Here is a 15502-nt window from a genome sequence, read left to right as displayed (position 1 = left end):
ATAGTTTGCATCTACTAATCCCCAAATTCCAATCCATCCCTTTGCCCTCCCCCAGCAACTACACCCCCACAAGCCCACTCTCTTCCCACAGTTTCCCCCTGAGACCACCAGGCTTCCAGACAGGGCCAAACCATGGGAAGCTCTATCACGTCTCTTCTTTCAGAACAATCCCTATCCGGTTCCCTCTCCCAGGAAGCACAGACAGAGGCCAGAGCCAGGAAGTGACTTTAATGTCTTTTGAGCAAGATGAGGCCCCTCAAGGAGGGGTGGGGAGGAGGGTGCTAGTGACCAGACTGCATCCTCCTCTAAATCAAATGGCACCGACGGCTACAGCCTGGGACCTTGTGTATGCAGCTCAGGCCTACTTGGCAGGGACATACGATGTTGATGGCACTCCTGGTCTGCAGAAAATGGGTGAGAGAGTTGACAGCCACCAAGGAGCAGGGAAGAAGGAGGCTTAAACTTCTTGGGGAGCAGAAGCAAGAGCCCAAGTGATGGAGTGAGACAGACTTGAGGTCTGACAGCTCTACAGCTTATAACATTGTGACCTTAGGGAAGCTTCTTTGTCTTAGTTCCCTCATCTGTCAAATGGGAATAATAAGGGACTTCCCTGGTGGTCCAGTGGCTAAGACTCTGAGCTCCCAATGCAGGGGCCCAGATCCCTGGTCAGGGAACTAGATCCCAAATGCTGCAGCTAAGAGTTCCCATACTAGAACTAAATATTCCCCCATGCCGAGATCTTTAGACCTAGTGCAGTCAAACAAATAATTTTTTTTAAGGAAATAATAGTAACCCCATTTGTCATTGAGGGAATTAAACAAAATGAAGTAGATTAAGTGCCCATAATGAAAAGACCCTCTGGCTACTTCAGCTGTAGAGTTTGCCACAGGAGGGACCTGGCTGTCTCCCTGAGCACTGGCAGTTCTCCAGACAGAGAGATGGAGACTGAGCCCAGCCTCCCTAGAAAGGTTTGGGCCCAGGGCCAGAAAAAAGGCAAGCAAGAACAAGACGTACTGTGTTCTGCTCCCTGCATTTCCCCCAGCTGATAACAACCATGCTTCACTGAGCACCGTCATTGCCAGGATCACATACTTTTCCCAACAAGCTGGTTGGGTGGGTACCTTAGCCCCATTTTACAGTTGAGGAAACTAAGGCTCAGAGAGCAGAAATGATCTGTCTAAGGTCACAAAGACAGGGGTTGGTAAAGCCAGGGTTTAAATTCAAGTCCAATCCCCAAACCGTCGACCTGCCTGGGCAGCTCCTCTCAAGAAATTCGGTCATTGCGGCAGTGTGGGAGGTATTTTCCCACCTGCTTTGCTGCAGTGATGTTAGGGCAGAGATACTCATTCATGCAATAAATGTTTGTTGAGCAACTACTATGTGTAGGCACTAAGCTGGGGGGTTGGGGGTTCAAAAGTGAATATGCTTTAATCATGCTCTTGCAGAGCTCTGACCAGTGGTGGAGGCAGACAGAAGGCAGGCAAATCAGGGAGATACATGCTCTGCTGAGGGTGTGGGTCCCGAGGGTATGCGAGTTCATAGGAGGGAAGGATTCTTGGAGGAGGCGCCTGGAGTTGCATTGTAGAATGATCAGGAGTTTGCCAGGTGGAGAAGGGGGAAAGGATGCTTCAGGCAAAGGGTGAAAAAAGCAGGTGCAGCCATGCGGGGTTTTTGAACCGTCCCCACCCTACATATCAGCAGGGGCAGGGTCTCACCTGGGGCAAGCACGTCATGATTATTCTGGCCCGAGGGGCACAGAAGGCACCACCGGAGTCCAAGTTGACGAGACAGCAGTCACTGAAACACTCAGAGTGGTGGGAGCACCTAGCCCCATTTGCCTGTGGGGACAAGCCCTAAGTCACCAGCTCTCTGGCTGTGTGTGTTTGTGGGGGGTGGGGTCCCCTGACACTGCCAAAGTCCCATGGATCCAGAAAGAGAAGTCCTAAAGAAGTTTACCCCCACGGCATTCAGAGGAGGAGGGGAGAGGAAGGGGGAAGTTAGGACTTTTCCTTTTGCTTCATCTTTCCTGGGGGACCCCCTCACCTCTGTGGGTCCCAAAGGACCAAATACAGTGTTGAAGGACCAAATACTCCCCATCACACTTTAGTGGGGGATGGGGAAGGGACAGGGAATGGGTTGGAGAGAAAGACGAGGAAGGAAAAGGAGGAAAGAGTTGCATGCCTAGGGCACGGAGAGGGGCAGCGTGAGGGCAGGTGTGCAAGGCGTGACTGGGGGCAGGACTGAGTGTCCCAGAGAGGGGAGAGGGGAGGGGGCTAGGCAGGGGAGGGGACGGGGAGGGAAAGGATGCTGCTGGTTTTAAGGCCACTTTCTTTTACCTCCAGAGCCACTAGGGAGGTGAAGCAAGGGCTTTGAAGTCCTATGGGAGCACACCAAGCTTCCAGCCTGAGAAGAAATCCCCTATAGGGGGTTGTCCTCTCCCCCACACCCCCACCCCCGCCCCGTCCCCCCACTTCTCTCTCCAAGCCCAACTGGCCCCTTCTAGATGGAGAGTGATGCCCCGGCCACCACCCTTGGCTAGAAGGTTCAAAGTGTCTCTTGGCTCACCTTTGTAGACCCCTTTTTAAAGAGCGCGAACTCTCCCCAGCAGGGGAGCAGGACTCCCGCGAGGAGCGCGATGGCCAAGGCCATAGGCTTGGGAGGCAGAGGTGCGGCGGCTCCGTGGAGCCGAGGGGCGGTGGGAGAAACCCCTTGGCGGCCTCGTGACCGGTTCCCCCGCAGCCGCCCTGGGCTGGAGGCGGAGGGTGAGGAAGTTAATGGTCACAGGCTGCTCGGGAGCCGAGGCCAAACCCCGCGGAAACCCTTTCTAGCACCCAGGAAGCTCCCGGCCGGTGGAAAGGATGGAAGGAGACCCTGATTCAGGCTTTGACAGGCCAGATGATCGGATTTTCGGGGCCCTGGAGCCTTCCGTGTGTAATACTTATAAGTAAAAACTGTAAACTAAGACTTTATCTTGCAAAATTATGCAAAATTTATATGGTGAAATGAAAACAGCTGGCTTCTTGATATTCGGACCCTCTCTCTGCCTTTGCTGCACCAAACTACCTCCCGGCCTACCCTATGTTTTGGACAAGCCAGCCTGGACCTCTGGTGTTTCCCATACCCTCTCCAGGCCCAGATGTGTGGTCTGTAAGAATCAGGAGCCAAGAGAAGATGACCTCTAAGACCTAGAGGTCTCCCAGTTCTAAGAAGTCGATGAACTGTCTAAGAATCTGTGAATCGTATGTGCCTTAGCCACCTTGGTATGAGGGCAGGATGGAGGATTGGAAGACTGGGAAGGAAAAGGAGGTTTCTTTGGGGAGAGGTTCAGGCAGCAATCCTGGGCCGTGGGGGAGGCACACTTGCTTCATCTCTTCCTCTGGATGAAACTCCCACCTCATCTCACCCTGGGCTGCCTCTCTGCTTTTAAATTTTGGCTCTTGGATTTCCCCAGTGTCCAGTGGTTAAGAATCCACCTACCAATGCACAGTCACAGGTTCGATCCCCGCTTGGGGAAGATCCCATGTGCTGCAGGGCACCTACTAAACCCGGGCACCACAACCGCTGAACTGGCTCTCTAGAGCCTGTGCTCTGCAACAAGAGAAGTCACCATAGTGAGACGCTCAGGCGCCACCGCTAGAGAGTAGCCCCCACTCTCTGCAACTAGAGAAAGACTGCGCGCAGCAAGGAAGGCTCAGCACAGACAAAAGTAAATAAATATAATAAAATTTAAAAAATGTATGTATATGTAAAATTTGGCCCTTAAGATCTGAGGAGCCCTGACTTGATGGGGTGCCATAGACCGAGTTGTTCCCCCCTCCCCCAAGTTCATAAGTTGACATCCTATCCCCCAGTGTGATGAGATTTGGGGGTGGGGCCTTTGGGACATAATCAGGGTTAGATGAAGCCATGAGGGTCCCCTCAGGATGGGATTAGCACCCGCATGGGAAGGGACCCCAGAGAGCTTACTGTCTCTTTCTCTCTGCCATGTGAGGACCCCGTGAGAAGGCCGCTGTCTGCCAGCCATAAAGAGAATCCAGGACCACCCTTAACCTGGATTTTTAGCCTCCAGAGGGTGAGAGATGAACGTCTGTCGTCTCGGCCAGACTACGGTGTTTTGCTGTGGCAATGTGAGTTGACTGTTATAGAGGGTTTAGGTCTTTTCTTTAAGAAGAAGGGCCCCCTCTGTCCTCAGAGGGGTTTGTGTCCAAGATCTGTCAGCCCTCCCTGGGTCAGTCGTGGTAATTACCACAGTCTGTCATAACAGAGAACTCTTGAAATTTCAGTGGCTTGGCACAATCATGCGTTACTTGTCGGTCATGTAAATTTTGATATGGGGCAGGAAGACTCTCTTCCATCTCATAGCCACATCATCTGGAAGACTGGCCCCCAAGGTCCTTATGGAGGAAGGGAGAGAGAGGAGGAGAAGGTACATGGACACCTCAATGCCTCGAGCAGGCCCGACAGCTGCCTCTTCCACGCACAGCCGGTTGGCCACAAGTCACGTGACCCCGACCTTCTGCAAGGGAGGCTGGGAAATCCAAGTCCTAGAAGCGTTAGCGTCTACTATCATTTTATGCTGCCTGTTTTACAGGTGAGGAACCCAAAGGCTCAAGGTAAAATAATTTACCCAAATAACAGTTAAGTCACAGGGTGAGATATCAACCCAGGGCCTTCTAGCTCCTGAGGTCACGCTCTCCCATGCCCCGCTGCTGTGAGCAGCCAGAAGCCTTTGTCCCCTAAAGGAATTTCTCTTATCCTTTGTTTCTTGTCTGTAAAGCTCACTGTGAACCCAAGAGGAGCTCCAGGGTATAATAATTCTTCGTGTGGAGTCACCTACTTCCCTGAGGTGTTTGGCCCTGCCTTGTGAGTGGCTGATAATGGGTAAATAGTGTCTCTGCTCAGGAAAGGGGCTGATCTGGGGGCAAGAGACCAGTGACTGTGTGTCAGGATTGGCAGGTTGGAATTCTTGAGCGGAGGTCCAGGAACCTCAGAGAGGCTTATTGAAGGCCCCGAGGGGGAGGTAAGCCCCTGAAATTCTAAATTCTCTACAAAAAGAAAAAAAAAAAATTTAAGGCACAGGACTGCATTAACCTCAGAGACTGGTTCAGAAACTTTGGGGGGTTTTTCTTTTTTAATTTTTTTGAAGTCTAGTTGATAGAGCCTTCATTTTTAGAAATTATTATTTTGTTTGGCCGTGCCTCACGGCATGTGGGATCTTAGTTCCCTGGCCAGGGATTGAACCTGCACCCCCTGCAGTGGAGTCTGAACCACTAGGGAAGTCCCACTAGTGGCTCCATTTTAAGGTGAAGAAACGGCAGCCTAGAGACAGAAGGGACTTCCCCAGGTGACTCAGCAGCGCCAGATCTGGACCCGGGCTCCTGACTCCAAGTCCTGAGCTCTTTCTTTTGTACCCATGGCTTGTTTCCCAGATCCAGCCGGCACAAATCCAAGACACATGTGCAGTGTGAGGGGCTGGGCACCCGATTACTAGGGTCCCTGAGACACCTGACCTGTGAGAGCGGCTCCAGCTCTGCCCTTTGGCCAGGACCCAAACCTTTGCAGCCCAGTCTCATATGAGGAGAAGGGGGCAGGAAGGGCCTGGCTGATGGTCCTCTGTTCTCCCACCCCCGCGAGCAGCCCGCCTCCCCCTCCCCATCCATTCTTCCATCCTCAGACGCCCTCCCGCCTCTTCTCCGTCCCTGCATCCACCTGTTGGTCTCCATAACAATATTCTCACTGATCTACAGCAAAATGGGGAAAATTGGGGCAATGTGGTTTTTGTTCTTGTCGTTAAACATATTTAAAGAACCATTCTTTATTCTGAAATTACATCCTTCCTGCTTTCTTAGCCTTCCAATGGCTAAGAAATGGTTATGAAACAATGGAAAATAAGACAATACTAGTAGTTTTTTTTCGGAGAAGGCAATGGCAAGACACTCCAGTACTCTTGCCTGGAAAATCCCATGGATGGAGGAGCCTGGTAGGCTGCAGTCCATGGGGTCGCTACAAGTCGGACACGACTGAGCGACTTCACTTTCACTTTTCACTTTCACACATTGGAGAAGGAAATGGCAACCCACTCCAGTGTTCTTGCCTGGAGAATCCCAGGGACGGGGGAGCCTGGTGGGCTGCCGTCTATGGGGTTGCACAGAGTCGGACACGACTGAAATGACTTAGCAGTAGCAGTAGCAGTAATTTTATTTGGTTTTCCATGTTGTTTCTTGGCCAATATATTAGATATATCTATATCTATCTATCTATCTATATATATACACAAATTCTGTCAGTTTCTCAAAATTTTTGGAGTTTTTAATCAATCTGGGAAATCCAAAATAGAAATCTGGTGAAAACTGCCCTAGGTTAAAAAAAAATCACCCATTTCTCTACTCATTCCTGAAGGAATGCTCAAGGGAGTCTGAGGAGAATGATGAACAGAGGCTGGAAAGAGCCTCGGAAGTAGAGAGAGGACAGCCAAGGCTTCCTGGGGAAGAGGTCAGGTGGTGTCCATGGGTGCAGGGGTGGAGGCGTCGGGGTCCTTCACAGGATGCCCGGGACAGGCAGGAAAGCCTGCAGCCGGGGACAGTGCTCTTTCATGAGGGCTTGAAGGGGGACCAAGATTTGGGCAGGCTGAGAGTAAAGGCTTGCAAGCAGGGGTCCAGTTCCCTGGCGGTCCAGTGACTAGACTTGGTACTTTCACGGCTGGGGCCCTGGTTAGGGAACTAAGATCCCACAAGCTGCGAGACTTGGCCAAGCTAAACATACAAGCAGGAGTCCAGAGGGACACAGGTTTGGAGGTGAGTAGGGGACAGGCTGGCTCTCTGCTTACAGAGGATGCAGGGTGGAATCGGGGGTGGTCAGCGCTCAAGGGAACTTGGGGGACCTTGGGAATAACCCCAGTTTTGGTGACTCCTCAGTGGAAATCTGGGCTGGTGGTGGCCGTGTTGGAGTCGGACCAAGCCTGGGGTCCAGGGGTTTCATGAGGTGGGGTTTCTCTGCTGCTCTGTGAAGACAGAAGCGGTCTCCTGAGAGAGCAAGAGGCCCAGTCCTGAGGGAGGGTACCTCACATCCATCCTCAGGTCGTCTCTCTCTCTCACACACACAGCTCCCATCTTATTTCTTCCCGGGACAGACTGGTCCTGGGGAGGGGCTGTCAGCTCAGTGGGGGAGGAAGACAGGCCTGGAGGGAGAGGATAGAGCTGACCACAGCCTTGCCTCCTCCATGCGTAGCCAGCTCTTGGACCCCGAGGCGTCTGCCTGGAGGACAGAGGTGGGCAGTCACACCTGGTGGCCCGTGTGCTACTGCATTGCTCTCCATCCGCAGGAGCATCTCGACAGGTCAGCCTATGACGGAGGCTTCCTCGGAGGGGCCAGAGAGGGCCCCCCACAACCTCTGTGTTCGGGGGAAATGTTCATGACGAGGTTCCTCAGAGATCTCCCTGCAGCTTCAGGTGATGGAGGGGTGGCCTGACCCGGCACCCAGCCCGCACTGCCCATGCAGATGGGAGCTTCATCCTTCTCTGACTCAGTGGAGCCTCTGAGCCACAACTGTACTTAGTCGTTTGGGCAAAGAGTGTCTCTGACCTCCTCAAGGAGCCATGATGTAATCACAACTCCTTTAGCTACACCTCAAAGAAATGCAAGACTAACTTGTTTTAAAAATAAAAATCAAAGGACCAGCATTGGGCCAGCAACTGTGTGAGGCTGGCCCCAGGGGCCCAGAGGCACACTCCCTGATATTAGGTGTCTCCTTCTTGGCTTTAGCATTGTGGGGGCCTCAGTCTGTGTGTCTCTTGGGAGGGTGGCTGCCTCTCTGGACAGTGGCAGGAGGGTGGGCAAAGCTGTGTAAAGCCCCAAGACATTCCCCTCAGCACCCATTATACAAAACCCTAGACGACTCAACTGGCTGCAGCTGGGTCAAGCAGTGTGCCCAGGGGGCCAGGGATTGTTACTGGTGGGACTTTGTGAGGCCTGGTCAGAGCAGGTTCCCAGAGGCATGGAGATGGAGGATTGGGATGGGAATGGATGCCGGTGGGCAGGAAGATTGCTGTGCCTCCAGATGCAGAAATCCATCATGGTTAAGTTCCTCTAGCCAGGGGCAGTGCCTACGGAAGGGTCCTCAGAAACATGTGCCCACTGCCTCCTACCCCCCCAAGCTGTAAGGTATGTTCCATAGACCACTGGGTTTCAATCATTTTTTTTTTACTACAAAGATACTTTTTATACTGGTATTCAGAGAACTAGTAGATATTGTTGGCATCCATTCCAACTGACTGACTCTGTCATGTTGGTTGTTGAATATTTGGATTACTATCACTGCACAGTGTGTGTGTATGTGTGTGTGTGTACACATATATGTAACATGTGTATATGTGTATGAAGCAAGGTTCCCAAAGGAATACTAACATTTACTATATGTGATCTGCTATGAGATTTTCCACTCTATTTCATCTTTTCAGAATGTCAATTAGAAACTTATCGTTGCTGGGGGGAAGGATGGGAGAAGTGACAGGGAGTTTGAGATGGACACGTATACACTGCTATATTTAAAATGGATAACCAACAAGGACTACAGCACATAGTATAGCACATGGAACTGCTCAGTTATGTGGGAACCTGGATGGGAGGGGAGTTTGGGGGAGAATGGGTACATGCATATGTATGGCTGACTCCCTTAACTGTTCATATGAAACTGAAAATATAAAAATATTGTTTGTTAATTGGCTATACCCCATACAAAATTAGAAGTTTAAAAAATAAAAAAAATTAAAAATATCGATCAGAATTCTAAATTGATTTCATTGCCCACTTATGTCTGTACTGAGTCCAACTAGTTTGACTGCCCAACCCACTGTAGATACCTTGGCAGCCTCCATTGCCCAGTCACTCATTCATTCAACAAACATTTTAGCGACACTTACTCTATGTCAGGCACTTCATCATCAGAGTTCAGTTGCAGACAACAGACACCACTGTGCCTGTTTTAAGCAGAAAGGGATATAATATAGTAACTGAGGGCTTATAAAGTCAACAAAAGGGTTTGAGGGGTAGAATCTAGGCTAAACTTCCTGGAATAAAATTTATTTAAAAACTGAGCTGCCAAGGAAGCTACCAACTCTGCCACCATTAGCAGGATGGGAGTCAGGAGGCCATTGCTGTGACTGTGGGACCCAGGAAACACACACCTTAGCTGTGCTCTCAGAATCAGGAGACTGCCATCAAAAAGTATTGCCTGTATTTGCTCTACCTGTCAGGGGCCTAAAAGAAGGAAAATGTTACTGTTTACAGCTACAGATCACTTTGAATGTCAACCTATGCTTTTTATTCCTGTGCTTCTCTCTCATTTTTTGGCCATGTCATGCAGCTTAGATTATATTAGTTCCCTGACCAGGGATTGAACCCATGCCCTTGGCAGTGAAAGCACAGAGTTCTAACCACTGGAGCACCAGGGAACTCCCTGCTTCTCTTTCATACATATTTAACATGTCTTATTTTTTTAAATTTAAATCACATCTCCATTGATCAGGGGTTTTTCCCTCTTCTGGGAATTTGTTAGGGAAATCCCGTGCCTCACAATCTTCTCCCTCACCAACTTGCACACCCACTCTCGGAAAGGTGAGCTTCCACTTCCTGCTCCCTTGTCATTTCCTTCCAGCAACAGTCCAGAGAGAATGCTCCCTCTGCTCTGTGCCATTGTCAGTCTTTACTGAACTAATGCCCGGGGTCCAGGAGCTGCTGATTAGGAGCTCTGTCCTCTTTCAGGCATTGGTCATTTGAACTTGCTCATCCCCTTCTCAGTTTCCATGGCAATCATAGTTCCCCTCTCTACAAACAGTTGCTTCACAGACAGATGATGATAACTGCCATTTGTGGAAACCAAGGCAAAAAATGGTCCTGGGAGAGAATTTCCTGGTAGTCCAGTGGTTCAATCCCTGGTCAGGGAACTAAGATCCCATATGCCATGTGGCTTGGCCAAAAAAAAATTTTTTTAAAAAAAGATGATTCTAGGAAAGATGGGCAGATAGATGAGTTTACTCTTTGATGGACCCAACTTGCTCCCATCCCTGGTACCCAGCTCTGTGCTCACCTGCCAGTTCCTATTTAAGAGGATACAGAAAGAGGACTCAAAGCTTGAAAAATATTTGTCTAATAAGAAAATTATGAAACAAGTAAATTACTAATAGCAGAATTTCATTTACCAAGACAGAGCTGTAGGATATACAAATAGGTTTGGCTGCAGCAAAAGAAACCACAGAACCAATGGCTTACTATAAGACAGAAGTTTATTTCTCTTGCCCATAACATCCCAAGGATATGCAGTCCAAGGCGAAAATGGGGTCTCATGGTCTTAGCGGTCCAGGTTGCTTTAGTTTCACTGTTCTGGCATCTATAGTCATTCTCGTCATCAGCCTGGTCAAAGATTGCCTTATAACCTGTTCATATTTCAGGTATGAAGTGAAGGATGAGGGTGGGTGTGGGAGGGCCTGACTGCTTGCTTTAATACTCTCCATTCCATCAGCTAGTCATGGTTACATGACTGATCCTAGCTGCAAGAAAAACTGGGAAATGTAGTAGCTACTCTAGGAAGACATGTGCCCGGGTAAAAATCAGACATGCAGTCTAAAGTATGTGTGTGTATATGTGTATGTGTGTGTGTGTGTGTGTGTGTATTTGCCAGGGGGTATGCTTTCTAATTCCGTACGTTATACTCACAGAGCCCTGTCTAATCTTCTTAACCGTGCAATCTCCATTCTGTGTCCTGTCTCCTGGACTCACATTTGACTCCAGCACCCGCCACCTCCCAGAATACAAATACCCAGAGTGATATGAGAGTGGAGAGGCCCTCCAATGATTCATTTCCCTTTGTCATTCTTTGTCAAACTAGACCAACAAAGTTGGGACACGGTGGCTCACAATTTACATACAACCCTTGGAAATAAAAAATGTTTGCCAGCCATGTGCCCAGAGTATGACACTGGAGCTGGGCAGTTAACCTTGACGGTTTCTAGTCTTAGGAGACGGCCTCCGTTACTGAGCACCTCCTCCCCCCGTTTCCAATGATGGTGCCCCCAGCCTTGGGGAATTTTCTCTGAGGTTCCATCCAGAGGTCAGATCTTGGGAACCAGTTCACTGCCTTGGAAGTAGCGGAGGTTCCCACACTCGCTCTGGCAGCTTCGACACCCTGGTGGCCTCGGTGCTCTCTAGAACACCAGGAAATGCCAGAGATGGGACCCAAGTTCATGAACTCGGCTCTCTTTCTCTGCCTTCCCTCCCTCCTTTTACTCTAGTGTATGTGTCTAGGTCACTGTATCTTGAACAATGACTTGTAAACTACTTTAAGAAATCACATTTCTATGTTTTTCTATTACTATTTGTTTGCTCCTTGCTCATTCATTCTGAAATCTGTTACTCGTCGGCAGATAAGCTATAGCAGGTGCCAAACATTTAGGTGAAAAAAATACCTTTTCACTTTTCCCTCCTACTTTAAAGAAAGACAGGCACTATTTAGTTTCAGCTACGGGAGTCCTCGACCCAGCTCAAGGAAACGAGGTGTTGTAAGATGCCAGTGACTGAGAATCTCTGGGGTTAGGAAAGGGTTAGGAGGAAGGGAGGACAGCTCCTTAAGAAAAAAGGGACCTTCCAGGGTGGCATTTTGGTTCACCCTTTGGCTCCATGGAAGCAGGTATCATGGAGGGTAAAAACTCTCTCTACCCACTTCTTTTTTCTCTCAAAGTAAACTGTGTTGTGTTCCAGGACATTTGAATGGCCATAGTTATTGGTGGGCAGGGGTCACGGGCATTGAAAGTCTCATACTTGAGAGTGGTATTGGTGATTTTTGCTCTCATCCTTGAGTGGAAGGAATGAACCAGTGACAAGACCCTTGGAAGAGTCGCTTGTTGCATTCGTTACTTACTGTTGCATAATGAATTACCCCCAAAATTAGTGGCTTAACACATCATTTATTACTTCACAGATTTCTGTGTGTCAGGAACGCAGTCACAACTTGGCTGGGTCCCCTGGCTCTGGCTCTCTTCACAGGTTGCCATCAAGGTGTCAGCAAGGGATGCAGTCACCTTCAGACTCCACTGGGAGTGGAGCTACTTCCAAGTTTACACAGGTGGTGGTTGGCAGATTTCAGTGCGTTGCGGGTCGTTAGACCAACAGCTTCAGTTCTTCACAGGCTGTTGGCTGTCCTTTCCATAGGATAGCTCACAACACAGCCATTGGCTTCATCAGCACAAACCAGTGAAAGCAAAAGGAGAATGGAAGCAAGATGGAAGTCACAGTGTTTTGTAATCTAATAATATTTTTGGCTGTGGCATGTGGGATCTTCAATCTTTGTTGTGACACACAGGATCTTTAGTGCGGCATGCAAACTCTTAGTTTTGGCATGTGGGATCTAGTTCCCTGATCAGGGATCAAACCCAGGCCCCCTGCATTGGGAGCACGGAGTTTGTCACTATACCACCAGGGAAGTCCCTGTAATCTGATCTTTAAAGCAACAGTTCCTCACTTGGCCACTGCATGATCAGGCCACTCAAGATGGCTGTTCTCTTGCTCTCTGTACATCTCCTGCTCAACCAGACCCTGTTTCACCTGCACCCTACTTACAAGAACATGCTTGCCCCCTGCACCAGCTAGTGGCTGATCTAATCCCTCAGCCAGAGGGGCTCCACCTGCTAGTTCATTAAGGGAAATACCTTTCTTGTGATGGTCGTTAATCTGAGTGGCTATGAGGGTCATGCCCCAGCTGATGCTTTCCCTGGTAACTAACTGATGAGTCAACCTGACATCAATCCCCCTATAACTAGTTGCCTCATTCTTCCCCCAAGGAGTGAAGATGGCTGTCGTGTTCTGCCTGGTCTCTGCCATAATGGTGGGATGTTGCTCCAGGACCTTTTGTTTCACACATGTAAGATGCCCTATCTCTCTGTTACTGTCTCCAAGTTCTTTCTTCACTTGTGAGGCTAGGCAATCACAAGAGTTGCAGGCCTGCAAGGTGCAGCCTGACAGCCATATCCTATTGGTAAGATGCAAGTCACCAGGTCCAGTTCTCATATTCAAGGGGAGAAAATTACACAACAGCAATGGTTACATGTGAGTTTAGAGAAGAGAGGCTCTGTTTTAAGTCTTAAGATAAAGCCGAGGACTCCAGCCCTGTTTGCTTGAGACCCTGTGTTGGGATCCTGCTGGAAGCAATCCAGTGGGGTTTGGCATTACCTCATCTCTGTCTGTCACACATCTCCTTCAGGAAATCAGTTACAGGAGTAATTGGCAGTCTGCCTGGCCAAATACCATCTACCAGCACCAGCCCATCTCGTAATTCCATCAGAGGAAACTCTGATTTCCCTTTTGGTAAAATTTCAAGTGTAATAGTTTCCCACCCTGGAAAGCTCTTCCCTCTCTCCAGATCTCATTCAAACCCATATCTTCTCTGAAGTCTTCTTAGAATCAATTGAAAAGATGGAAAGAGGTGCTTCTTTGGAGAAATAATTGCCCAAAGATAAAATAACTCTGCAAGTAGGGAAACAAGCTAACCAGCTGGAAGTCAGACTGAGGGATGGGATAGACAGGGTGGCAACCGTTGGTGTGAACTTCTTCTCTTTGGCAGAGACCCTCCCAGAGGGAAAACAGGCACATCGAGCTGCTGAGTGCAGATTAGTCCTTGTTGATTTTTGTTTTGTCTTTTTTTTGTGGCACCTCGCAGCTTGTGGGACCTTACTTCTCAGATCTCAGGGACTGAACCCAGACCATGGCAGTGAACTCAGATTTCTCAGACGATAAAGAATCTGCCTGCAATGGAGGAGACCTGGGTTCAATTCCTGGGTCTGGAAGATCCCCTGGAGAAGAGAATGGCAACCCACTCCAGTATTCTTGCCTGGAGATATCCCATGGATAGAGGAGCCTGGCAGGCTATAGTCCATGGGGTTGCAAAGAGTCAGACATGACTAAGCCACTAACATATTCACTTTCATGGCAGTGAAAGCACTACATCCTAACCATTGGACTGCCAGGGAATTCCCTAGTCCTTGTTGATTGTTGCCACCTGTGGCAGGTTTTTTCTTTTTTTTATTGGCATATAGTTGCTTAATAATGTATTAGTTTCTGCTGTACAGAAAATGAATCAGCTATACATATACATATATCCATTCTTTTTGGATTTCCTTCTGTTAGGTCACCCTGTGATGGCTTTTAAATGCTCACAAAGTGTTTGACATTCTTCAAAGGTAGCACCTAACTCCCCTTGTCTTGAATGTGAACTGGACCTGGAGACTCACTTCTAACAAATAGAAGGTGGTGAAAGTGATAATGTATGACTTCTGAAGTTAGGCCAGACAAGGCACAGCAGCTTTTGCCCTGTTCTCTCTTGGATGATTCACTCTAGGAGAAGCCAGCTTCTATGTCACGAGGATGCTCAAGTGAAGATGCCCATGTGTAGACATACTGAGACCTCATGCCAGCTTCCAGCACCAACTTGCCAGCCACATGAGTGGGCCTCTTGGAAGTCACCCTCCAGCCCCAGTCAAGTCTTCAGATGACTGCAATCCTGGCCAATGTAACTTGACCTCAAGAACAACTTGACTGAATCAGAAGCACCAAGTCAAGATGGCTCCCAAATTCCTCCGAGAGATAAGAAGCTCTTATCGAAGTTTTAAATTGTAAAGAGGAAAAGAACTGGAAAGACAGGGCAGGAAGAAAAGATTTCCGCTTCCCTGTTCTAGCGTACTTGATCGGCAGATTCCTTTAGTGCGAACGGCTTCACCAGTGCCCAGGTCCTGGAACAGCCAGCAAAACCCAGTAACCAGCAGGTCCTCCCAGTGCTGCCTCTTGGGCAGCAGTGTCAGCAGAGTGCCTCCACCTCCTGCAGCTTCTCCAGCATCCGGTACCTACTGTGCATGTGGCTTCTCCAGCCGGAGGTTCCTGCGGCACTGACGGGTCCTCTGGCACCATGCTCCTTCGGTACACGGGGGCTCCTGTACCCTGCCCAGGCGGTTTTGTTGTGGGTTGAGTGCCTTTGGCTCGACACATCCCTGAGAAGAGCTCTCCCTGGCATCTAAGAAGGCAGACTTCTGCAAGTGCCCCTGGCATGACACCAACGTGACCTTTCTGCTATCTGGCAAGCCACAGACTGTTCTCTTCAACAGTATCTAGATTTCAACCTTGAGGTAGGAGGCAGGTATCACTTCCTGGAATGCTCTGTTTCCACCTTAGTCTTGGGCACAAGGGCTGCTGCTGTGTCTGCTGTTCATGTATTTAGAGTTCTCTTTACTCCTTACTGGGCTTCCCTTGTGGCTCAGATGGTAAAGAATCCATCTGCAATGCAGAAGACCTGGGTTCGATCCCTGGGTCGGGAAGATCCCCTGGAGAAGGGAAAGGCTACCCACTCCGGTATTCTGGCCTGGAGAATTCCATGGACTGTATAGTCCATGGGGTCGCAAAGAGTCGGACACGACTGAGCAACCTTCACTTTCACTTACTCTTTACTGGGCTTCCCTGGTGGCTC

At 49.3% G+C, this 15502-nt stretch overlaps 1 protein-coding gene across 1 annotated transcript; it reads right to left on the bottom strand.

Annotated features, from left to right (window-relative positions):
• Positions 1-305: 305 nt before the first annotated feature.
• CLPSL2 (colipase like 2) lies at positions 306-2649 on the bottom strand. Its single transcript, XM_088831431.1, has 3 exons — positions 2566-2649; positions 1716-1838; positions 306-401 (listed from the first exon to the last, which is right to left on the bottom strand). The coding sequence occupies exons 1-3, from the start codon at positions 2647-2649 to the stop codon at positions 306-308; spliced, it is 303 nt and encodes a 100-aa protein (XP_088687557.1).
• Between the last annotated feature and the right edge of the window lie 12853 nt (positions 2650-15502).

Source organism: Moschus berezovskii, chromosome 23 (genome assembly GCF_049115385.1).
Source record: "Moschus berezovskii isolate FMDL1 chromosome 23, NW_MosBer_1.0, whole genome shotgun sequence".
Taxonomy (NCBI): Eukaryota; Metazoa; Chordata; class Mammalia; order Artiodactyla; family Moschidae; genus Moschus; species Moschus berezovskii.
Note: the sequence above shows the minus strand (reverse complement) of the source record. Positions and strands in the feature narration are given on the sequence as shown.